At 38.1% G+C, this 25,951-nt stretch overlaps 1 protein-coding gene across 2 annotated transcripts; it reads left to right on the top strand.

The window, feature by feature from the left end:
* Positions 1-13,604: 13,604 nt before the first annotated feature.
* Positions 13,605-25,951, top strand: pigv (phosphatidylinositol glycan anchor biosynthesis, class V). 2 transcript variants are annotated; one of them, XM_039739792.1, is made up of 4 exons: positions 13,605-13,683; positions 19,638-19,740; positions 21,051-22,241; positions 24,796-25,951. In XM_039739792.1, the coding sequence occupies exons 1-4, from the start codon at positions 13,625-13,627 to the stop codon at positions 25,114-25,116; spliced, it is 1,674 nt and encodes a 557-aa protein (XP_039595726.1). In that variant the 5' UTR covers positions 13,605-13,624; the 3' UTR covers positions 25,117-25,951. The 2 variants fall into 2 exon arrangements, with proteins under 2 accessions (XP_039595726.1, XP_039595727.1); XM_039739793.1 differs by lacking the exon at positions 21,051-22,241 and having other exon boundaries at positions 13,607-13,683.

Here is a 25,951-nt window from a genome sequence, read left to right as displayed (position 1 = left end):
TGTAACCAAAGTTACTGTGTCGTTTACAGTGAGTTTGGGTAGTAAATGTGCCCTGGCTCTCCAATTGGGGCATGGAAAATACAATTTTATGGTTCATATTTGGAGGCTATACAGACTTCTGGACTTTCATGTGGTATATTTGCTGTAACTTGGATGCTATATATTCAGTCTACAGAACCAGGTTACCAGCTGTGAACAGATGTCTTGAAATGGGAGGCCTGTGCAGTAGATTGTAGGACTTTTCTGTACTGTACACCTTAAATAAAACTGTAAACATACTGTAATAATACTGTTTCACACTGAGAAAGCGCTGGCTCGGCAGCAAACTGTAGTTTTTAAAAATGTTTTTAGTTAACGCGTTGAAGAGAAAAAAAGGCTTTCCCCCCAAAGTATCGTGTGAACCAACAACACCCTGACCTCTTCTTCTCTTATCCCTTGATTGTATGAATTTACCCTTCTAAAGAAATCACCTCTTAAAACTGGTTTTCAACTTTAGCTGCAGCTTTGCTGCAATGTAAATATGATGTTGTACATTACACTCTCACCCTCTGGAGCTTGTCACCTTTTTAATCTTGGAAGAAATAAAGTTACACAAGTTGAATTCCCTGCTTTGAGTCCCGCCATGTGCTAATTTAAACTTCCCCTCCCTTTGGCCTGTCTGTTTCCCAAATGGGTGATATGCGGGGCTGGCTGTGCGTGAAAAAGCTGTAGTGTTTTTAGAGACTGCAGCTCATGGTTTATTTACTTTCTAATCAAGGGGAGGGGGGAGTTTTAGGTTCAGATGAAGCTCCTGATACAAAAACAGAGAACCTGATGAAGAAACACAATTTGAGATTTTTTTTCAGTGATATGAATTCTGCATATTTGTATTTCAGACGATGTAGCTAAAAACTTGATGTAAATTCCTCTTTTTTCCTTTTTTTGGCTTAATGAATATCATTTATTCAGTATGAAATCTTTATACTATATGTTCCACGTGTTAAGAATAAATGTACATTAAATCTTCGTAAGACGTTTGTGATGGTTTTATTCTTTTGATGAATGTGTTTATTTTGTTGTTTTTTTTTTGTATTTATTTATTTAAAGATCATGTTCATTGTGGGTTGTTTAAAACATTTTGTCAGTATTTGCCACATACCTCTACTTTTTCCCCAGCCTTCACTTTTGTTTGCTCAGAACTTTTTCTTTTTTTTAAACTTTGTGTGTTTTTCTTCCTATTTTTGGAAAGGAATATTTTACACAAATATATTTGATCATAAAACTGGTCAAATTATATATTCACTATTTGTGTACTTTATGAAAAATTGAATGAATTGTCCAGCATTCTTCTGTAAATATACCTTTCATATTAACACATTTTAGTTGTTTTGTAATGCAACATTTTTGTCTGATTCTTAGCATTGAGAAAACAACCAAGGATATTACATTCTGCTTAATTGGTTTTTAATATTTTATTTTTTATGTATATTATCTGAATTATAAACTATTTTGTATTGGGGTTGGGGGCACGGATGGGTTTCATTTCTTTATGCCTCATGTAGTTTTTTCAGGGCACAGTGCATTTTACATTGATGGTGAAACAACATGGAATACCAGCCAGTGAGTAGAGTTTCATTTTAATGTTTGGATTATTTTGAATCATAGGTCACACGTCATCCATTGCATCAATTTTACTCCTTATGTGAGATGATTTTGTGTTGCCTTTTGCTTTCTGTGTCAATTGTGGAATTTCACTTTCCCTGAAAATTTTATTACTGCTTTCCAAATTGTCTCAAAATCAGCATCAGGTTATGTTGTCATGTATGAGTCACAATTGTGTTTATTGACAGTTCAACTCTTGTAGGGCCTTTTATACTGTGTTATTACCTGCAATGAAGTTGAGAGGTAGCGTCTTTTCGCTATAAGGCCACATTGTACTAAAAATATTTTAATTGCTAGAGCTCTATGAACAAATTGTGGCTCTTTCCCAGTATGTGTTAGTCATTTGAGTGATAATGGTACCACGCAGCAGTGCTGCTTTACAATTACAGAAGTATAGGTGCAGTTCTCTGCCTGGTCACTCACTTTGTTTCCTCTGGATACTCTGGTTTTGTGTATTTTCCCAAAAATATGTGCCTGTTAGGTTAGATAATTTTTAATTCACTTGGCATGAGTGTGCTTATGCTAATACTCCCTACAGTTAACTGGGTTTCAATCTGGGGTTTCTTCTGGCCTTACTACTACTGTCTGAATGTTTACCACGTTTGGCTTGCTAAAAAAAAAACATTATTGGAAAAAGTATCTTCATAAATGTATCAAAAAACTTTGTCTTGCACTAATTTGATGTTCAAAGCTAGCACAGGTACAGCAATGTAGCTTCTTGCAAACCATTTGAGACCATAGTTTCACATAAACCTTTACAAAAAAAACTTTCAAACTTAAAAATTCCTCAACTTCACACCTGTCATGTTACTAAATAATTAATGTGCTAAGTCGATTAGTTTATCTACATACTTTCTATAAGAGTGGTTCTCTAGAATAATGGTTTCAGCAGTCAACTACTATGTAGTATTTTCAGTGCGTCATAGGTTTACATATATCAAGTTAACTGTCGCTTTAAACATCATGGATAAGTCCAGGAATTGATAGTTACTTTTAGCAGCTTCCGAGTTGCTAATTGTCATAACTAGTAGGTAACTTGGACAAATGTGGTTATATAAGAGGCCTGCCTGTGGAGCACAGGGGAGCCAGCATCATGTTGCCAGGGGTATTTTTCTGGAAAAGGGGCAGGTTCACTTCATAAAATAGATGGCATCTTGAAGAAAGGAGCATTATCTGGAAATTCTGAAGCAATACCACAAGATATCGGCCTGAAACCTAATGCTTGGTGGTAAATGGGTCTTCCATAAAGGACAAAGATCCCAAGTATATTTCCAAAAGTGATAATAAAATGGCTTACACACAACGTTGGCAGTGTTGGAGTTGTCATCACAAAGCTCTGACTTGAATGCTATAGAAAATGAAATGTGTCCAAGCAAAGGAACCCACAAACTTGCTCACACCAGTTCTGTAAGAATGAGTGGTCCAAAATTCCAGTAAATTTTTAAGAAGATTATAGAAGGTGACTAAGCATTTGCTTCAGGTTAAGTAGTTTAAGGGCAACCCCACCAAAAGCTAACTTGGTGTATGTCAAGTTCTGACTTGCTGAAAATCTGATGCAGTGATTAAAAGCTGAAATGTCACTTAATCATTACTTTTGGCATATAACTGTGAAAATTAAATCAATATACTAACAGATGTAACACATTAATTGTTTGGTTATGTGATATGTTTGAAGAAGGGGAATTTGAGTTTGAAAGTTTTAGTCAAGGTTGTATCTAAACTTATGTCCTTATCTGTAAATTTAAGTAGCTCTCACTATTTAATAAAATGGTGAGAGCTCTCTCATGTCCACAAATTCAAATGTAAAATTTTACAAATGACTCACGGCAGCCTCGACACAGGGGATCCTGCTTGTTAACCTTTCACAGTTGAGAAAATGACATTTCAGTCAAACTAGGGTAATGTAATCTCAACTCAATGTTTTGGTATGATCACTTATTGTTGAAGTAAATCTACTTGGTTTTAGAAGAAGCTTTATTAGTGAGTGCTTCTAAAAATAATGAGCTGAAATTTTTATTCACTGACTTCAGTACAAAGTGTCACAGGACTCTGTGCATGTTTGTGGCATTTTAAAATTTGTATTCTAGAAATCCGTGTTTCTCAACCTTTGTGGTGTTACAAACCAGTTTTTCAGATGGCAGTGTGTGTATATGTGATCAACAAAGCGTCAATGCTTTTATATCATTGGAGTGAGGGGTGAGGTGGTCGTCCAGGATCGGCCGCAAAACACCTGTCATGCTACCCTTGTAAATTGAATGTGATGGTCAGTGTTGTTTTTTTTTTTTTGGGGGGGTGTGTGTCTGGTTTGTCCAGGGTTGACCATGACACACAGGTTGCTATAAATCATGTTATTGTCTTTTTGGATTCTTTACTGTTTTTGTACTATCAGGCTGCACTGAACTGTTTGGCACCTCTGCATGGAGTTCTCCAGCAAGAACGTCTGCCTATTAAGGTTGTGGATGGCATAGGTGGTTCACCACTGGTGCCTGATTGAAAGCCCTAACCCAGCTGCCTGTTCTCCTACAGCTCTTGTGAAGTCCCTGATTTGTGTAGGCTTGACTGAGCCATCACTGAGATTGTTTGGACATTTAGCACCAACTCTTAGTGTTTTGTGACTGATAATTACTAAACTGCTTCAGGCTACAAATCATGGAGAGTAAAAATGTATAAGAATGACCTAACATGGCAGAATGAAAACACTAACAAGCCATAAAATTAGATGTTATTGGCAAGGATTTGTTTCTAATTAAACAATCAGGTTGGGACAACAATCTGACACCACTTCTGTCCTCCAGGACCAACTTTGCAGACCCTTGAGCTAATGTAACTGATAATGAGGCACTTCTCAGTACTACATTGCCTCTCTCTTAACTAAATGGTCTCATATTCAGCAGTATTTTGTCTTCAGGTAGGTAATTTTAAAGAAACTAAAGCATTTCCGTTTTTTCTATGCCAACAAATTGCTATATCACAAGTTCTGAGTGTTTTGTTCCATAATGTTTCTGCTGTGGTATTCAGTTGTTCTTTTTACCCCCCTTCAGTTTCCTGTTTGGAGATCATGATCCTTTTATGTAGCAGAGCTAATTCCAGACCAGGTATGGATAGTTTTTTTTTGTGTTGGGGAACACTTGGTAAGACTACGTCATAGCCATGTATAATTCTTGCTTTTTGTTTGGCCTTATAATTTATAGTATATGCACATTACATTCTATCATGTTAATATGTGAATCCATTTTTTAATTCACTTTTTTAACCTCATTGCATGACATCATTCCCGTTTTTATTCTTGGCAGTTTCACTTTAGAACAAGTAAGTGCTAGGTAACCACTTCATTCATTTGTTTTTCTGACCCATAGGAGCAACAACACAAAATGGGTACCGGGCCATCACAGAGCACATTACTACACATTTAAAGCAGGTGCATTTAGATACAGCAGTTAACCGAAAGCCACTGTTGCATTATGTGACTTCTGGTTGTAGGATATGTTGACTTGCCAAATGCAGATGATCTTCTCACTGGACAGAATCACTGGGCATGTCACATTTAATGCCTATATGAAAACTTTCTAGCACAGTCTGTGCTTAACCCTTCCTCTGTAAGCTAAGGGTTAACAGGTATGGTGAGTTAAGCCAAAATCATGCCCCCTTTTCCCCCATTTTTAATAGGATCCATTATAAAATACCAGGGCAGGCAAGATACTTTTTTTTTTTTAATGTATAGAAAACCCGTAACTGTAGACCACTTTTGTGTGGCAAATATGTGAAGAAGTAACTTTGACTTGAGAAATACCAAACATATCTTTTAACATTGTCTAATTCAGAGACCATATTAAGTAGAACCGGAAACCTGTGGCCTACTAGGAGTGTCAGGAGTCTAAATGGAGGGTGGACTCTGGGGATATCTGGAGATGCTCTGTGGGGGAAAAGGCCCCAGGATTTCCATACCATGTTCCTGGCCCCAGAAGTGGGAACCACTGAGCATAGAATCAGAAAGTATCTCCACACTTGTAATGAGAGATGCCATAGGGGGACTGTTTTGGGTTCCTAAAAGGATCATCCACATGAAGATTCTAAAGAACTTTTATTTAAATCAGGTTCTGTAAATAGCCATTAACACATAACAGGTTTGTGAAATCAGAATGGCTTCATGATTTTAAAGGACTCTTGTTCAGTTTTTTTTTCATTTGTTGTATCCTGTCAGCCTGCTGTACATTTAAAGAATTTCTGTTCTGTACACATACTAGAACCTTTTCAAACCTAAATAATCCATTGCATACAGTGGGATGCAAAAGTTTAGGCAACCTTGTTAATAGTCATTATTTTCCTGTATAAATCGTTGGTGGTTACAATAAAAAATGTCAGTTAAATATATCATATAGGAGGCACACACAGTGATATTTGAGAAGTGAAATGAAGTTTATTGGATTTACAGAAAGTGTGCAATAATTGTTCAAACAAAATCAGGCAGGTGCATAAATTTGGGCACCGTTGTCATTTTATTGATTCCAAAACTTTTAGAACTAATTATTGGAACTCAAATTGGCTTGGTAAGCTCAGTGACCCCTGACCTACATACACAGGTGAATCCTATAATGAGAAAGAGTATTTAAGGGGGTCAATTGTAAGTTTCCCTCCTCCTTTAATTTTCTCTGAAGAGTAGCAACATGGGGGTCACAAAACAACTCTCAAATGACCTGAAGACAAAGATTTGTTCACCATCATGGTTTAGGGGAAGGATACAGAAAGCTGTCCCAGAGATTTAAGCTGTCTGTTTCCACAGTTAGGAACATATTGAGGAAATGGAAGACCACAGGCTCAGTTCAAGGTAAGGCTCGAAGTGGCAGACCAAGAAAGATTTTGGATAGACAGAAACGACGAATGGTGAGAACAGTCAGTCAACCCACAGACCAGCACCAAAGACCTACAACATCATCTTGCAGCAGATGGAGTCACTGTGCATCGTTCAACCATTCGGCACACTTTACACAAGGAGATGCTGTATGCGAGAGTGATGCAGAGGAAGCCTTTTCTCCGCTCACAGCACAAACGGAGCCGCTTGAGGTATGCTCAAGCACATTTGGACAAGCCAACTTCATTTTGGAATAAGGTGCTGTGGACTGATGAAACTAAAATTGAGTTATTTGGGCATAACAAGGGGTGTTATGCATGGAGGATAAAAACACCACATTCCAAGAAAAACACCTGCTACCTACAGTAAAATATGGTGGTGGTTCCATCATGCTGTGTGGCCAGTGCAGGGACTGGGAATCTTGTCAAAGTTGAGGGACGCATGGATTCCACTCAGTATCGGCAGATTCTGGAGACCACAAAGCTGAAGCTGCGCCGGGGCTGGATCTTTCAACAAGACAACGACCCGAAACACTGCTCAAAATCCACTAAGGCATTCATGCAGAGGAACAAATACAACGTTCTGGAATGGCCATCTCAGTCCCCAGACCTGAATATAATTGAAAATCTGTGGTGTGAGTTAAAAAGAGCTGTCCATGCTCAGAAGCCATCAAACCTGAATGAACTAGAGATGTTTGTAAAGAGGAATGGTCCAAAATACCTTCAACCCCAATCCAGACTCTCATTGGAACCTACAGGAAGCGTTTAGAGGCTGTCATTTCTGCAAAAGGTGGATCTACTAAATATTGATTTCATTTCTTTTTTGTGGTGCCCAAATTTATGCACCTGCCTGATTTTGTTTGAACAATTATTGCACACTTTCTGTAAATAAACTTCATTTCACTTCTCAAATATCACTGTGTGTGTCTCCTATATGATATATTTAACTGACATTTTTTATCGTAACAACCAACAATTTATACAGGAAAATAATTAACCTAAACTTTTGCATCCAACTGTATGTTTATATATATATAAAAAAAAAAAAAACCCTTCCCAGAATTAAATGGTTCTTTGTCAAGCAATGGTTCTAATGAAGAACCACATATAAAGTGCAATTAAAGAACCAGTATTTCTATGGGGCAATTTTTCAACTGATGGGAGGAAATGAGGCCAACATTGAGAAAAAGCACTGTACATGGGAAAGGAAATCATTTACTGTGAGGCAGTGGGGGCAGCCACTCTGCCTAATACACCCCAAGGGGCAGCAGGGTTTGTTTTACATTTATTTTGCAGTTTGCTTTCTCCTGTTGTTGTTCCCTCTTATGTCTATTTTGTGCAAACCGCCTTGGGTTTTTTTGGAGGGTAAATGTGTTTTTGCGCTTGGACTGTACACAGCTGTGTTATTATGAAGTCCTTAATTTTTGACTGTGTCTTCTACTACAGGGTTCACAGTTTTAATATAAGATGCGCGCTTCTTCAACTTGAATTTCAGGGCCCACACACAATGCTGTGAATAAGTATATGACCCCTTCCCAAGTTGTTCTGTTTTTTGTTTTTTCTTATTCTTAACACTTGTTTCTGCTTTTCAAACAAATTTACTATAAAACAAAACACAAGAGCTGCCATTTCAGACCTGTCCCAGTATAAGAGTGGGTGTACAGTGCCATGAAAAAGTATTTGATCTCTTCCTGATTTTGCACTTAATCTCTGATCTCCAAACATTTAGTATAATACAAAAGACAACCTGAGTAAACACAATGCACAGTTTTTAAATGATCATTTGATTGATGGAAAAAGGTCCAACACCCATATCACCCCCGTTAAAAAGTAATTGCCCCCTTAGCCACGCTGTTGAATGCTGAACTAAATTTAAATAGTAGATTAAATTAGACCAGACACACCCAAGATTGATTGCTGCCAGCAGTACTGAACTGAAACATCACTTAAATAATACACACTCCTGGAAATATTCTGCGTTTACTCAGGTTGTCCTTTGTATTATATCTAAATTTGCTTGGTAATCGGAAACAAGTGTTTTGAACAAACAAAGATAGAGGTAATCAGGAATGAGGCAAATACTTTTTCACAGCACTGTTGCCATTTCCATTTAAGAGTTAAGAAATTCTGTTTTTGCTGCTGTCTCCCCTCCATCTGGTGATATGCCTTGTTAATGTCTTCTCTGTACTGCTCCCGGTGCTGCGTTGTCTATTTTTTATTTTGTTAACCAGAGTGTTGTAAAGAGTGTAACTTTACTTGATTTGTATTCTACATTATTTCCACTAATTCAAAGAATATTTTTTTCCTTTTTAAACTGGAGGAGCAAACTTGTTTTGTGTACTGTTTGTATAGGTGGCACAAGTCTCTATGCTGATGAACAATATGGCTGTCTCAACATTGTGCGCTGCTACTTAAAGCACATAATCTGGCCTCATGATGAATGTCAGTGAAATGAAGAAGTGAGATAACTAAGGTTTGGGTATTGATTGTCATCTGGTATGAAATATACAGTTCTTAATTGATAAATGTGCCCCTGTGCTTATCACTGTGCAGTGGGTAAAACAAACATGCAGGGGTGAACAGGATACTTAAATGTATCTTAGATTCATGCAGAATTTTCTATGAACACTAAAACTTGCCTTTATTCCTGTGTTCATGTTTGATTATTTATAATCATTAATCTTGTGACCCTGCTTATTCCAGCACAGATGTGCCAACTGTACATTATGCTGATGCAGTGCAGCTGCACACAAGTTTGCATATTAACCATTCTTGCTTGCATACTTAGCTCCTCATTTCCTCGCTCTTGTTCCTAACCACTCACTAAATAATCTTTTTTTTTTTTTGTATTTTGCTAGGTATAAGAAGAGTGCTGCAGTATTGTATGCTGACTGAATGAAACAGTCACAACCAACTGGAGAGCTACTTGTCACTTTGGCACCAAGCAAATATGATGTGGTTGTAACTGAGGCAAGTGTTCTCTGTATAGGGCTCTTACACTTTGGATGACAGCATGGGTAAAGGAGTGGCAGAAGATATATATTTGATAATCAGTAACCTTCATAATTTAGCACTCTGGTACCTATTTCATGTTAATTTGAGAATATTCAGTGTAGGCAGAAGGATAAAACTGCTCCAACATGCCCCACACCCCTGTTTTGTTGTTCAAACTCGCAGCTCCACCAAGATGGGAACTTTGAGATGTACCTTTGATGCTTTACTTTCTTAAAGCCACACCCATTTTCTTGGCCAGCTACCCCAGAAAATCTTTACTGAGCCTGAACTTCTCTGATCACATCCTATAAAAAAAATACAACACTGTGAGTGTTATAGGTCATTCAAAATGGCTTTAAAGGTAAGTAAACCTGGCTAATTAATGAAGAAGCCTTGGGCCTTAAAGCAGTAGATGGAGAAATCAAACCAAGCAGCACAGAAACACCCGCCTGAAGAGAACTGTTAATCTAGTTTGTTATAATATATGGCATGAATCATATTCACATTTTCTTTTGTATTTTTGTTTTTCAATTTATTTTTTTTTTTTTATAAACTTGGCTGATGCCTTTCTCTAAGGCAACTAACAACACGTATGATACAATTGGTTACATTTCTTTTGGTTCTCCAAATGGAGCACAAGCACGTCAAGTTCCTTGCTCATGGTCACACAGAGTCAGTAGTGGGATTTGAATCCACAGCCTCAGCGTTTGATGATCAAAGCCTTAACAACTATGTCACACTCCCTAGTGTTTTATATAGCACCATTACAAGATGCTTCACAGAAAAAGAGATGGCATTGTGAAATATAAGAACTAAAGAAGGCTGGCAGAGTCTTTACTACAAAATGTTTTGGCTTAATATCAGTAACGTGGAATCAAGTTTTACTTGGGACATATGCCAAATAGCATGGATTCAGACTATGAAACAGCTCAGTAGTTTAATTTGTTTCTCTTTAGTGAACTATTTGCAGACTATTAGAGGTAGTGTTGATGAAAATGTTTATCCAGTGCTAATGAGAATGAGCTAAAATGGGTTGTAAGCCTTGACTTTTTTATTTTTTATTTTTATTAAGTATTCTTGCTGCTCCATCATCCTCCTTGTGAGGGCACTCAAAAGAACAGCCTTGGCATTTTCCACATTAAGAGTGCTGAAGTTGTGACCTCATAAGTGTGCCGACTTAGCCATCACCACTCCACCTAACCTGCATGTCTTTGGACTGTGGGAGGAAACCCACCCACACATAGCAGCTGTGCCACCATCCCATCCCAGATTCTGTTAGTTATTTGTTACATCAAATAAAATATCAAATTAAATATTTGTTGCATACAGTTATACTTGCAGTACAATATGTAGTGTAAGGCTTGGTTGCTAAACTCGTAGACTATGCTTTAAGTAATATAAAAGGACAATAAACAAATATACACAACTTTATAAAGATCAATAAAAACGATTGTTGTGACAGCAATAGTATGCATTATACTAAAATTATAACAATTTAATAAATAAGAGAATTAACACTAGTGCTTCATGTATCCCTAGGCTGTGTCCATGTTTAGACTAGCAGAAGTTCCTCATCGGGTCTTTCCTAACTATTCTTCGGGCAGTAGTAGTGTGTCCTTGACCTTGGTGTTGGGTTAACTGAAAACTCTAAACGGCCTTATGTGAGTGAGATTAGGAGTGCGTGAATGTGCCCTGTTGACTCTTACGGTGCACCCTTTTCTGTGTTAGGCACTGTCAAAATGTTGTACATTTAATGTAAATTATAAATGTTAAATGAGTAAACTACTACAGAAATAGACCAACAAATCTGATGGAAGAAGACTTCCGGATTAAAGACCAGAACAGTGATCATGAATCAACAAATACTTAATGAATAAAAAAATTAATCAAGTCTGCATTAATTATGCAATATAGTAACCTTCTTTCATTGTTGTTATTGCTGTAGCTTTTGCTGGCATGTTGGTTAGTGCTGCTGTCTCAAAGATCCATAGTCCTAGTTTCAAAGAAATTTACCTTTTCCAAGTCAGCAGTGTAAGGAAAAGTGACCCCCCCACCCAACTAACTTTTTGTGAGTGTGTGATGGACTAGTGGTATTGTCTACAGTCCACTGTGATCTTGTATTGGATTTGATGTTGCAGATTAGATGTGTTGGTCTCCCTTTATATTTCAGGCTTAGTAATTACTATGGCATTTTAAAATTTATGAACTGTATTTCTCATTTTCTGTTGAAATAACACACTTGCACTTCATCATTGCAGTAAAATGGTTACCTAATTCTGTGCTCAAGAGACTCCCCATTTTCATTTTAAACAATCTCCTAACCAGTTAATACCTTTTGTTAATTTCGTTAAGAATCCAAAGGCAATAAAAGGAGTTTGTGTTTAGATTTCCAGGATGCCCTGCCTCTGTCCTACTGCTTCACATGTCCCTGTCTAGATGGTTCCTTTCACCCTGCCTTTTTCTTATTGGTTCATATGCCCATATGTAGGCTTTTTTATTTTTGACGTTTCAAAAATGCCCAGCCTCTGAACACAATTTTACCCATCTCGTTAATTTATAAAAAAAGGCGACGAGGACTCCACATATTAATGTTGTAACTAGTGGGTCTGCACACTTGCATCTATTCTATTGGTTGTGTGTTCGTTATTATCTTATTATTGCTCTTTCCGTAAACCACAGGGGTCACTGTATAATTTCTATGTTCACGTGTCCTTGAATACCGTACCAAATTCACATTGAAAAATTTGTTTTGATCATTTCCATCCATCCGCTTATGCGGGGGTAGCAGCTTAAGCAGAGAGGCCCAGACTTCCCTCTCCCCGGCCACTTTTTCCAGCTCTTCTGGGAGAATCCCAAGGCGTTTCCAGGCCAGCCGGGAGACATAGTCCCTCCAGCGTGTCCTGGGTCTTCCCCGGGGCCTCCTCCCGGTTGGACGTGCCCGGAACACCTCACCAGGGAGGCGTCCAGGAGCCACCTCATCTGCCTCCTCTCGAGGCGGAGAAGCAGCGGCTCTACTCTGAGCCCCTCCCGGATGAATGAGCTTCTCACCCTATCTTTAAGGGAAAGCCCAGACACCCTGCGGAGGAAACTCATTTCAGCCGCCTGTATTCACGATCTCGTTCTTTCGGTCACTACCCATAGCTCATGACCATAGGTGAGGGTAGGAACGTAGATCGACTGGTAAATTGAGAGCTTTGCCTTACGACTCAGCTCCTTTTTCACCACGACAGACCGATGCAGAGCCCGCATCACTGCAGATGCCGCACCGATCCGCCTGTCAATCTCACGGTCCATTCTTCCCTTACTCGTGAACAAGACCCCGGGATACTTGAACTCCTCCACTTGGGGCAGGATCTCACCCCCAACCCTGAGAGAGCAGTCCACCCTTTTCCGGCTGAGGACCATGGTCTCGGATTTGGAGGTGCTGATTCTCATCCCAGCCACTTCACATTCAGCTGCGAACCGATCCAGAGAGAGCTGAAGATCACGGCCTGGTGAAGCAAACAGGACAACATCATCTGCAAAAAGCAGTGACCCATTTCAAGTGTTTTATTATATTTTTAGATGCTGAATTCAAAGCTTAAAAACGTTTTTTTTTTCCATGTAACATGTTTTAATGACTGCAAATAAAGATAACTACTCCTTATTAAAACAATTTTTATGAGTCGAAGTGGCTTGCTGTGGTTAAATCAGTATGTCACGCTACGGACTCGCAACAAATCCATCGTTTGTACCTTCCCTATATATGGCAGCTCTGGTGTGTCATACCTTGAGTAAATAAAATGTGTGAATAAACTGCATTAAAACTTCTCAGAAGTAGATTGATTGACTACATTTAACTGATCCTTAATGATTCAGACATAGTGTTTTAATATATTTATTCTGGCTGTTAAATTTTCTCTTAAAATGTATTCAATTTTAAGTTTGAACTGTACAAAAATAAGTCTGACTCCGCACTTAAACTGTAAAACAAGAGGCTAGGTTGAACAAAGAGATCAGTAAGACACGACAATTAGCCTGCGGTTACGTTACAATACTAACCTGCAGCCCTCGGGAAGTGAAACGCCCACCGCGCTCAAGGTGCTTCCTGTTGATGTCTTTTGTCCAACGCCACTTGCCGTTTAACAGAAATGACGTAAATATGAAGGGGTGTGTTTTAAGCCGGAAGAATGCAAGTGGATTCTTAGCGGGGTTTGGCAGGTAAGAATTTCATCAAGTAGGAGTTTAAACGTATTTTGTTTCTATATGTGTTATTTCCTCGTGATCTACAGTTGGTCCGTCACATGCATCTCCTAAAACAATATTGTGTATTTTCAAGTTATATTTTACTACTTTAAATAAAAGTAAAAAATGTGTCCCCCTTTCAGAAACACAATTTTCCCCTAATGATAATCTCCCGATAGCTATTACATTAAATGTAAAGCTTTTCTCGCACACTGGATGCAGTGACGCTTCTAACTAAGTAAAAATGAACATCATCCAGAGTATAATCTTCTTGGTGTTACATACGAAACTTTCTCCGGCATGCATGACCTTGAAATAGGTAGTTTCAGCCAATATCAATTCAAAAGAGCGGAGTCGTAAAGTTTACTGTGGTGACGTGTCTTTAAATTGGAACGCTAATCAAAGGAAATGACGAAGTATATTAAAACTAAGATTATGCCGTAAACTCCCATTTACAGGACGGTAGAACCTCAAACATATCGACGACGACTGATGCAAGGGTTCTCCCTGCGTAGAACGTTACAGTTTGTGGATGACCCGGTGTTCTCCCACAATTCAAAGACATGGTGGTTATTTGAATTGGTGATGCTAAACTGCTTTGTCTGTGTATTCACCCGGCTATGGACCAGTGTTCCATCCTGGATTGGTCCTGCACCCGATACTTGCTGGGATAGCCTCAAGCTTCTCAGCAACACTGCTCAGTGTAAAGTGGGTTTATAAAATGGATTGAAGTACTGGGTCCCTTCTCATAGTGTTTTTTTTTTCTCAAGATGGCGATATTACAAAGTAATGTTCAGTTTTGCAGGTTCATGTCTGTTAAGAAAATGTTGGTGAAAAAAGTTGTGTTAAATACCTTTAGTTTTGTCTGCTTTGGGTAACACAAGTGGGCATTGCAGTGTGTTAAACATATATATTTGTTTCAATTTAATTTCTGTGGTGAGATTTACCATTCAGTCTTGCCAGCTATGTGATACATAGAATGTCGCATATTGAATTGCTCTTGGTCAGTATAGTTGTATGTACTGTATAGGGCATTAATGACCATGTATATAGCACAACGTCGCCCAAATACTGTAGATCTTAAGAAGGTATACAAATTGTACTTTGGCTGTCCACTTGGTGACCAGAATAAATCTTGGACTACACATGTCATCAGTACCAGTTGTTCCAATGTACTGGCTAAATCAGCAAAAGGCAGCGATATAATTTGCAATCCCGATGGTTTGGAGGGAACCGTGAGATCATCTCAACGATTGCTACTTTTGCCACGTGAACACAAGTGGATTCTCGGCTAAAACTAAGCACCAAATTGTATATCCCAACCTGGATTCTGCAATCAGGCCTGTTCCTCATGATTCATTGCCTGTTTCTGTACTGCCACATGATGGACTTCCTTCTATAGAAGGTGATGAGGAATATGGTGAAGATGCAGCTGGTTTCAATCCAGAATCATCTGATACTGATTGTGTGGACGTTGAAGATTTCAGAATCAGAGACTTTTACACAAGCTAAGCTGAATGATCTCATTCGTGATCTAAATCTGTCCAAAGACAAAGCAGAACTTCTTGCTTCAAGGCTTAAACAAAACATTTGCTTGGAAAGGGTGTTACTGTAACTCGTGAAATCATAACTTGACATCAATGGACTCTTAAACAGTTTATCACAAGAGAACGTTCCATCTGAATGGTATCTCTTTATTGATTCCTTGCAGTCCTACTGCATAATAGCAATTCCAGACTAAGTATATCAATTGCCCATTCTGTTCATCTAAAGGACTCCTATGACAACATGAAGGTAACTGCGTAAACTACTCTGGTAAAAAAAAAAAAAAACCACACCAGTGGAACATCTGTGGTAATCTAAACATCATTGCCATGTTGATGGGAATGTAAGGAGGATTAACCAAATACTGCTGTTTCCTGTGCCTGTGGAATAGCCAATCTACTGTGGAACATTATCCCTTGGCTGCCAGACATGCTTGATATACCTATGAGCCAGGAAATGGCAATGTCAAGTTTCTGCCAGTTGATCCGCATAAAATATTTCTGCTACCTCTCCATATAAAGCTAGGCTTGAAGAAGTACCTTATTGAGAAGTTTCCAAACATAAGCACTGCAAAAATGAAGGATGGGATATTTATAGGTCCATATATCGTCCGTTTTGTAGGGTGATGGTTTTAAATAGTCTCTGTTAGCAGTCAAGCTAGTAGTTTGGGAGGCATTCAAGTGGCTCTGTGAAAACTTTCTGGGTAGATGTAAGTCTCCTATATACAAGGAAGTAATTCAGAATCTGCTTCATTCATGTCAGAAACTGGACTATTGCATGTCATTGAAAATACACTTCTTGCACTCGCATCTAGGGTTTGTTCCAAAAAATCTTGGTATGGTGAGTGGCGAGCAAGGAGAACGTTTTCACCCGGACATTCAGTTAATGGAGTGTCGCTGCCAAGGTTTCTGGAATGAGATTATGATGGCCGATTAATACTGGTGGATGCTGTACCATGACAATCCAGACACAGTGAACACAAGAAAATCCTACTGTAAGCAGTTTTGAAGAAACCGTGATAGCTGACTGACACCATGTGTGCCTATTTGACTTTGCATTGAAGATATTAGTGCAAAGTCAAGCAAAATGACACCTTTTACTGGCTAACTAAAAAGATTACAATATGCAAGCTTTTGAGGCAACTCGGGCCCCTTCTTCAGGCAAGATGTAATGTTGATGTTGATTACAGCTTGCCTGAAGAAGGGGCCTGAGTTGCCTTGAAAGCTTGCATATTGTAATCTTTTTAGTTAGCCAGTAAAAGGTGTCATTTTGTTTGACTTTTCACTACATTCATAATGGCTAACATGGTACAACATCCTAGTACTATATTGAAGATATTGAAACATTTACTTCATTGGTGCTTACCTTTCAGTAAAAACTAAATGCAAGTATACAGTAAACTAGCATTACTAACATTTGCAAAAACAGATTTAGAAAAGTGTGTTGTGGTCTCTGAAGGTTACCAAAAACTTTTGTTGTCTGATTGTTTTAAGCAGTCACTACTGTACAAGGATTAGCAGGCTAAGAAAATGTTAATAAAATGAACAAAAATCATCCAAATTGCTTTTGAATTATTATATTGTTGGCAAAGAGTATATTGTTCAAACAAAGTACTATGTAGCTCTGCGATGCAGCATTAAATTTCACGCCTGTTCTGAGTGTACGTTTTCTACTTGTATGTTTGCTTTTGTCTTGCACTCCAAAGGCATGTGCAAAATTAAATTGGGTGTGCCCTGATGTCCTGTGTTGGTTCCTGCTTTGTACCCAGTGCCACTGCAATAGGTTTTGTCTTCCTGTGCTGCACTAATTGGGAAAAAATGGATGCATTAGGAGTCAAATGCCTTGTTGCACTGTGAAACTGTAATAAAGAATTCATGATTTGCAGGCTGCTTTGATTTTCTGCTTAATGTTCAATTTTGTTTTTTTTGCCTCCTTGTGTTTCAGAATGTTTGAACCTGCAATTCAGACATGTGAAACTCTTTTTAGCTGTGGGGTCTGTTTTCACTATTTTCCTGCTCACCTGATGTCACAGTGAATAAGTTGTTGAGAGAAATTTGTTTAGGTGTACAAAGTTATAAGCATCACAAGTGAATATGTCATTGTAAGGTACTGAACAGATTGACTCAGATTAATATTAACATGCAACTTCAAGTAAATTGATCTCTGAACTGTAATGTGCAGAATGTTAAAAGCATGCTGTCTTTTGTATTGTTCCCAACATGGGTGTCACTAGCTTCCTGACAGTAAATTACTGGAATTGAGTAAGTCATGCTAGATGAACTTGAATTTTAGAATAGAATGTTGGGAATAATTCTTATTTTCTCATTGTTGCTTTCCAAATGTTCAGTAATGACATATAGCCGCTGAGTTCTGATTCTCCAATGCATATTAACTCTCCCTTGATCAAATATTGAGCATTTCAGATGCCCCCAGCCCCAATAATAAGGTACATAATTATTTTAAGTTTGGGGTTCTGTCTTGTCTTCCTTTGTGTGAGCTGCATGACTTGATACCAGAAACATCTCCGCAATGTAGACCTTTATCACTGTAGCAGCACTTCTGTAAAAAGATTACAGGAAGAAGAAATAAATCTAGCTTAGGACCAGGCTTCTAAGACCTATAGCCAGTTAAGACTATAATTATACATAGGTGTTTTGAAAGGCAACTATAACCTTGCTTCATATAATACAAAAATTATGAAACGAAAGCATAGCAAACTTCTTAGACATTAAACACAATCCAGCTTACACATAAAAATTCTGGTAGGCCGAGAGAGCTTTACATTATCACCTTATACTTGTATAGAAACTGCCGTCCACAATGCATGTTGGTTGGACTTTACCAGTATCGTCTCTTTTGATCTTTACTTGCAGCACTGGAGTACTCCCCCTTTCTCGAACACCACCTCTAAATTTCATCAATAGGTTTATATGGTCATTGTTATCACTTATGCCAAGTCATACTGTAAGTTATGCTAATCAACACACACCACCTCACTACTCTTTGCCATGATTAGTAAGTAGAGATGCCTTACCTCAAAACGTCTGTCTTGAAAAATCTCAGGACGGACCTGACAACAGTATTTATCGTACATATTCAGCTTCTTCAGTGTGATGTAGCTTGGATGGCCATGTGTATTTTTGTAAGCTTTTGTAACACACGTCAAAAATGTTGTTGCTTTGATTCAGTACACCAAACATAAGAGAAACATTGTGAATGGAACAAATAATACATTGGGGGCACAATTTTGCATGGAATACATTTTTCCCAACTTAAAATTTGATCTTCTCACTTTTACTGTAACAGTGGTGCTCAAGCCATGTAGTCTTACAGCAATTGAAGTTGATATAAAGTACTTTCTGTGGGGAGCACTGCCACCTAGTGACAAATTGTGAACAAAACAGTTTCATTGCTGCAATACTATCTAAGGACCTTTTTATGTAGCCAGTTAATAACCCTTTTGAAAATCATAGTCTGCCACAACGTTTTTGGGCAAATGTGAATCTTTCCCTAAGGAAGAAACCAGTCTGCTGAAGGGAATTAAGAAATCAATCAAAATTCTATGCCAATTCTTTCACATATTTTTACTAATTGAGTTGTTCGTTGCTTTCATTTTTCAATAACAAAACTTTTTGGTATAGTCTTTTACTTTATAAAGAATTCAGTAATGTCTTATGTATTTTATTCCCATTTATTACTTTCCCCATTCTTTTGTATTCTGAAATGAAGCTTTATGATGAACAATGACAGGCAGGCATAAAACTATGATGATTTAGTGACTGGTATAATTGATATTTTTTATCTGCATATATTTTCATTCTTTGCTGCAGATCAAAACTAAAACACATTTAGGAGTGGGATGTCTTAATACCATCCATTGGTTCTGGAAACTGTTTGTTAGGGTCAATGGGTGTTGATTGTTAACCAGGAAGCACTGAATGCAAAGTACAGCGATTGAGTAGTCAGTACAACTCAGGGAACACTCACCTCAAAAAACAAAATAAAAGCTTCCAGTTAAAGTAGCAGGCCTTGATTTCAACCTAGTACTCTGAAGTTGCGAGACAGCAGTGCTAACCACAATGCCACAGTGGCATCTAAGTCTTAACATCAGAAATTTAATTGAATGAAGTAGTAAGATTTGTAGAGGTTTTAAGCTATTGCGTCACTTTAAATATTAAACAAGCTACCTTTCGTAAGAAATGAAAGGAAATAAAAGCAATAAACTACATTTCTAAGACTACTGCATATATGACCCAGACTGTTTGAACTACGGTAGAGTGGTGATGGAAGGTGTCTTTGTGATCACACTAGTATTCTTTATGTAAAGCTGGTGCACAAATGATAAGAATTTTACTTTTTTTTCTATTTATATTTTGATTTTGTAGACCTGTATACTTCCAGAAGGGGATGACTAAAGAGACGAGAACAGACACCAGTAAAGTGCTTATATTTGCAGTTTTTTCTCGGATTGTGTCATTGGTGCTACAGGTTTGACTTACATTTTTATGTATCCCAATAACCCCTCGGACTGATTCAAGGTTGAAGGGAACAAAAGCACATAGCAAAAAGAAGCAATTAACCCAGGACAGGTTGCCAGTCCATCACAGGGTACAGTTGCACAAATCCACTTTCACATTCACAATGAGCCAATTTAGAGTTGCCTAACACACACACACGGGAGAAAACATCACCATAGACCCGATGAAAGGATGCAGATTCCACTATGGTAACCAGGGGTGAGATCTGTGAGGCAGCACCACTAACCACTGTGCCACTCATTTATTCAATAATTGAATAGCCATACTGTATTTTCTTTAATCAGGGCATCTTCAGAGTAACTGGGGTAAATTCTAAACTCATTCCCAAAAATGTAGTTGGGCACAGTTGTTACAATTCCAGCCTCATCTCCAATAACATCAGTTCAGTCTGCTGCCGGGCCATTATGTCTTTGTACATTATTTTGTTCTTTTTGCTTATGTAAAAAACATATATTGATCTGATAATTACATATTTAAAAATGTAATGCAAATGTAATGTAGATGTAATGCAAAAATGTATAATTTCACAACCCCCATGGAAATGTGGTGGGAAGTTAATGGTAGTGACACTAGTAAGATGATATTCTAAAATAAGCATTTGTCCAAGTTCGTAACTGCTGAAAAATGTTTTATTGTGGAAGGGCTTTTGGAGACCTCTCTCCTTATAACATAAATCTCTTTTATCACTATTTTAGTTTGCCTATTCTTAACACTTAACCAATGTTTGGGTATATACAGTTCAAAGTTACAGTGCACTTGCCCCCCAAACTATGGTCCAATACCTTCAGTCAGTAGTTCCTTCAGACTTCATCCAGGTAGTGTTGTCACTGTTCCTTTCCCTCACTCTTAATTGACCAGCCTGAGAAAGGAATTTGAGTCTTAGATCCTGATTGTTAAAATAGAACAAATATGTTGGTAGGAAAGCAGGCTTTAATGAATTTTAACGTGAAGCAGTTCGTGCAAAGAGCTATTACAGAGCATATATTTTTCCTTGTCATAATGAATATGCATCATTTAGTTGAAAAAGGTCCGTATTCTCATTTTATTTACAGATAGGAGAATCTCCTCCTCCCTACTTTTTAATACCTGGCTATAAACCCCTCCAAAATATGAGTATCTGCCACTCTTTTTTGAGGTTAAGTCTCAAACTGTGAAATTTCTTAACAAAACATTAACATATTTACAATTTGAAACATTTTCTTTATTAGTGGGATCTTGGAAAGTCATTTCGATTTGTGACCAAATGTGTTTCTTTTACAGGCTGTGTGTAACCTTCTAATACCAGATCATGAACCTGATGCCTTCCAACCTCCCCGTTTGTGTAAACCCAGCAAATATGACACTGTGGTGGAAGCACTTTTTGGGGGTCTGTCACGATGGGACGCTGAACACTTCCTCTTCATTGCAGAGCATGGTTATGTATTTGAACATAACTTCGCCTTCTTTCCACTGCTTCCTCTGAGTCTGAGAGCTGTAGCAAGCAGTCTGTACTGGCCTCTAGGAGGATGGCTTAATTTTCGAAGCTGCTTACTTCTGTCTGCTGTTGTCATAAACTCTGTTCTTTTTGTTTTAAATACTGTCACCTTATTCAAGCTCAGCAGGCTAGTCCTTCAAGATCGTCTACTAGCATATTACTCAAGCCTTCTGTACAGCATTACACCAGCTAATGTCTTTATGGTGGTTGCCTATTCGGAGAGCCTTTTTGCCTTTCTCTCATTTGCGGCCATGTTGCAGCTAGAAAAAAAGAGGATCACCCTGAGCTGCATTCTGTTTGCCCTGGCAACAGCTACTCGATCAAATGGTATTGTCAGTGCAGGTTTTCTGGGCTATAGTCAGCTACAGAACTGTATTCAACATCTCAGAGTAACCAGACGAAATAAAAACACATCAAAGCTTTTACCCTGTGTGGGGATTTCAGCTTGGTTTTTTTTGCTGGTGCTGGTGGGAACTGTGGTCATTCTTTTACCCTTTGGCCTTTTTCAGTATTATGGATACAAAGTGTTCTGTAATCCCACAAGAAGAATTGAAGATTTGCCTCTTGCATTGATTAAACTGTCAAACCGAAAAGGGTATCGGCTTCCAGATGTATCTCAAGAGCTCCCAGCTTGGTGTTTTTACCAATGGCCTCTGCTGTATTCCTACATACAAGATGTTTATTGGAATGTGGGATTTCTGAGATATTACAAACTCAGGCAGGTGCCAAACTTTCTGCTGGGTCTGCCCATTATAGTTCTGGGCACTCAAGCTGCCTGGCGTTATTTCAGGACAAAGCCTTGGTTTTGTTTGCAGTTAGGACTTGTAAGAAGAGATGACATGACTGACAACACACATAACGATGGAAAAATCAAAGCCAACAAGCTAGCCCAGGGATTTTTTTCTGCCCGTGTTTTTGTTTACCTAGTTCATGGAACGCTCTTACTAATGTTTGGGATCTTTTGCATGCATGTACAGGTATATACTAGTCCAGCCTAGAATTATTTTTTTTTATTTAAGTGTATACATTTCTGAGAGAATTGAGCAGGCCTGAGTTTTTTATTTATTTATTTTTTTTTAATGTTAGAATGGAGGCTCTGCTGCTGCCAGTCTTGAATACCCTGCCAGCTACTTTGGTAATAAGGATCTTGGTCAACCCCATTTGATAGGTTCTTTAATTGATGACTTGTGAAATCATCCAAAATGAGTATATCCCACAGGAGACTTCCAGAATCTCTACAGATTAGGCATGGTGTATATATACTTCCCTTGCTGGCATGAGCCTAAAGAAGCATACAGTTAAAATAGAGTTCCCTTTTATTGTGACATACCCTACGTAAGAGACATGTGCTCTCTCTCTCTCTCTCACTTTTAAAATGTTGAAATTCCTCGGTTGTTATCCAGAATGGGTTCTATTTGATTACCTAATGCCACATTTTAGCATCACTTACATTTTCTTGCTAGTTTTGTCACATTGATTTCATGCATTTTTTTTTCTCTGTTGCATATTGTTGCATAGCTAGCCACTGTCAGGATTGTCAATGATATTTTTTTAGTCTGATGATGTAAATTACTTGTTTGAGTTTGCTTTGTTTTGAGAGTAATATTCATGTGTTCATTCAGTGCCACTTTTAAAATTCTGATTAATCCTGTCATGTGTCTTCGGTGATCTCAGATGAAGATTAAGTGTATAGTAAATTCTGTGAAATGCCCAAGGGTATGGTAAATTTGGTAGAATCCACACTAATGGTTTGACAAAGCAAGTATGGACAGAGCTCTTAGTTGGTCACATAATTTAATGATGCTTTTTTTTTGCTCCTGTATGTTTAGCACTCCAAATTTTGTATTTGGCTAACTGTATTATTCAGAAATTAGTCTGATTATGGTTAAAAATGATGAGGCAGCATGGTAGCACAGTAGTGTTAACTGTTCTGCCTCACAGTCTAGCATCCTGGGTTTGAATGCCACACTAGGTTGTTGTCTGCAAGTAGTTTCCACATTCTTCTTAATGACAAACCAGTCAGGGCTAAGCCATTTCAGAACTGTCCTAGAGTAAGAGATGGGTGTACAGTGCTGTGAAAAAAACATTCGACCTCTTCTTGATTCCCTCCATTTTTGCTTATTCATAACCATTGTTTCTGATCTCTAAACAAATTTAGTGTAATGCAGAAGACAGCCTGAGTAAGCACAATACATAGTTTTTAAATAATTTGATTTATTAAAGGAAAAAAGTTCACCAACACCTATATCAACCATGACAAAAAATAATTGCCCCCTTAGTCACGCAATTGACCAAAGAACCAGCCCTACTGAATTTAAACATCACTTAAATAGAACCTTTCCAGCAATGTGAAATTTGGTCTCAACAAACAATACACCATCCCTCAATCAAAAGAAATTCCTGGAGACCTCAAAAAAAGTTACCGAAATGTATCAGTTGGGAAGTGGTTACAAATCAATCACATAAAACCATGAGACTCCATCGAATCACCGTGAGAGCCATCATTTCCAAATGGAGAAAACTTGCAACATATTTAGCATGCTTCCAATTGGCTGGCCTAGCAAAATTACTCCTAGAGCGTGCAGAAAAGTCATCTGGAAAGTCGCAGAAGAACCCATATGAACAGCTAAAGAACTGCAGGCCTCTCTCAGCTCAGTTAATGTCATCATTCATGACTCCACTTTTAGAAGAAGATTGGGGAAAAATGGTATCCATGTGAGAGAGAACTGGAAAGCAAAAACCACTGCTAAACTAAAGGAACATAACCTTAACCTTTACCATTACCCTCAAAATTTTCAACAACATTCTGTGTACTGATGAGTTATACACAGGTTTCAATGATAACCGCATCATGCCCACAATCAAAAATAGTGGAGGTAGTGTGGTGTGGGGATGCTTTGCTGCCTCAGTACTGAGCACTTGCCAAAATTTGGGGAAGCTTGAATTTAGTAGTCTACCAGAAAGTACTGAAGGAGAATGTCTAGTCATCAGTTTATAATCTGAAGCTTAAGCACAATTCGGTTATGCAGCAGAACAGCAATCAAAGCACAAGAGCAAAGCCACCTCAGAAAGGCTAGAAAAAACTTGAACCCCTTTGAGATATTGTGGTGGGACCTTAAATGGACAACTTATAGTTGAAAACTATTCAATGTGGCTGATTTAAAACAACTTTGTAAGAAAGACTGGGCCAAGATTTCTCCATGGTGATGACAGACTAATGTTCTGGAGATGTTTGATTGTTGTTGTTGCTACTAAAGGTGGTGTTAAACATTTTTCCATCAATATATCAAATGATCACTTAAAAAATAGGTGTTATATTTACTCGGGTTGTCTTTTGTGTCATAATAAATTTTGTTGGGAGATCTGAAATAGTGTTACAAATTTGCAAAAACAGAGGAAACTGGGAAGGGGCAAATACTTCTTCACGACACTGTGTGTATCAATGGGTCCTTGGATAGGACTGGCAGGGATGTTTCCTACCTTATGCACAGTGCTGCTATTAATGTTGTTTTTTTTTTCTTTTCCCTCCAGGTAACAACACGGTTTCTAGCCTCTTCATCCCCAATCTTGTACTGGTATTGTACTCAGCTTCTTCGGGATAATGAGCCTTTGCTTAATTTGGAGAGCAAGGAGAAGCAAACACCTTTATCAGTGAAACAACAAACGCATAAGAGACCAGGTTCCTTTATAATCTGCCGTTTACTTTGGAAAGTCGTTCCCAGAAATACACTCACAGAACTATTGGTTAAGTGGAAGCAAACCAATTTGGTTACAAAGTGCATCCTTGGTTACTTTGTGTCCTACTGGGTCTTGGGACTTCTTCTGCACTGCAATTTTCTTCCATGGACATAACGTATGGATTACTCCTGTATATTTAAGAAGTACACATCAACCTTTGTAGAAGGCTTTCTCATATACTTGGCAATCCATCTAGAGCTAATACGATCAAATACTTTTTGTATGCTAATGTAATGGCCATTGACGTCCTCCTTACTTCTCTGGGAAATGGTGTTTTTTGTTGACTATTTTGGCTAAACAAAAAAGTTAACAAACGAGGAAAGGTCAGAAAATGTCAGTGGCTTTATAAAGATCATTCCCATTTATTAAATGTATGGTGTATTAATTTCCAAACCCTGGGTTGTGCCACTTTTTGTTCCTTTCTACATGCCCAAGCATCTGTTATTAAGCTGCTAAAACGTTTGTGTGTCTTATGATTTTCTGTATAAAACTATTTTAACCATGACCCTGAACAAACAGCTAGTTTTGTAAGATATGATTTTTGACATTTCTATATAATTATTAAAGGCACATATATATTTCTTTAACCCTGTAATAGAAATTTTGTGAAGCTGTCTGTTTCTGTGGCCCACCCTACAAAACCCAGCTGATTTTATATTTTGTCATTAACAGTAACATCACAGTAGTGTCAAGAAAAAAAATAACAGAAAAATCACAAAGAACAAGCAAGAAGAAGCTGTCCCTTTTGAAAAGACTCATCTGTGTCTTATATAGACCAAGGTAGGGACAGGCTTTATTAACATCTCTAACTGACCCAACCACTGAGCAGAATAAGCAAGCTGTATTTAAATTGCCAAATTGTTTAGCGCAGGGATCCTCAGTCACAGTCCTGGAGGGCCACAGTGGCTGCCGGTTTTTGTTCTAACCCGGTTGCTTAATTAGAAAGCAA

Source organism: Polypterus senegalus, chromosome 17, assembly GCF_016835505.1.
Source record: "Polypterus senegalus isolate Bchr_013 chromosome 17, ASM1683550v1, whole genome shotgun sequence".
NCBI classification, from domain to species: domain Eukaryota; kingdom Metazoa; phylum Chordata; class Cladistia; order Polypteriformes; family Polypteridae; genus Polypterus; species Polypterus senegalus.
The sequence above is the reverse complement of the archived record's forward strand: the minus strand, read 5'-3'. Positions and strand labels throughout refer to the sequence as shown.

Excerpts from the sequence above, each read along its gene's own strand:
- pigv (XM_039739792.1), top strand. The coding sequence starts at position 13,625 with ATGAAGGGGTGTGTTTTAAGCCGGAAGAATGCAAGTGGATTCTTAGCG. Across the intron at positions 13,684-19,637 it reads TTCTTAGCGGGGTTTGGCAG|ACCTGTATACTTCCAGAAGG; the intron begins GTAAGAATTTCA and ends TTGATTTTGTAG. Across the intron at positions 19,741-21,050 it reads TTGTGTCATTGGTGCTACAG|GCTGTGTGTAACCTTCTAAT; the intron begins GTTTGACTTACA and ends TTTCTTTTACAG.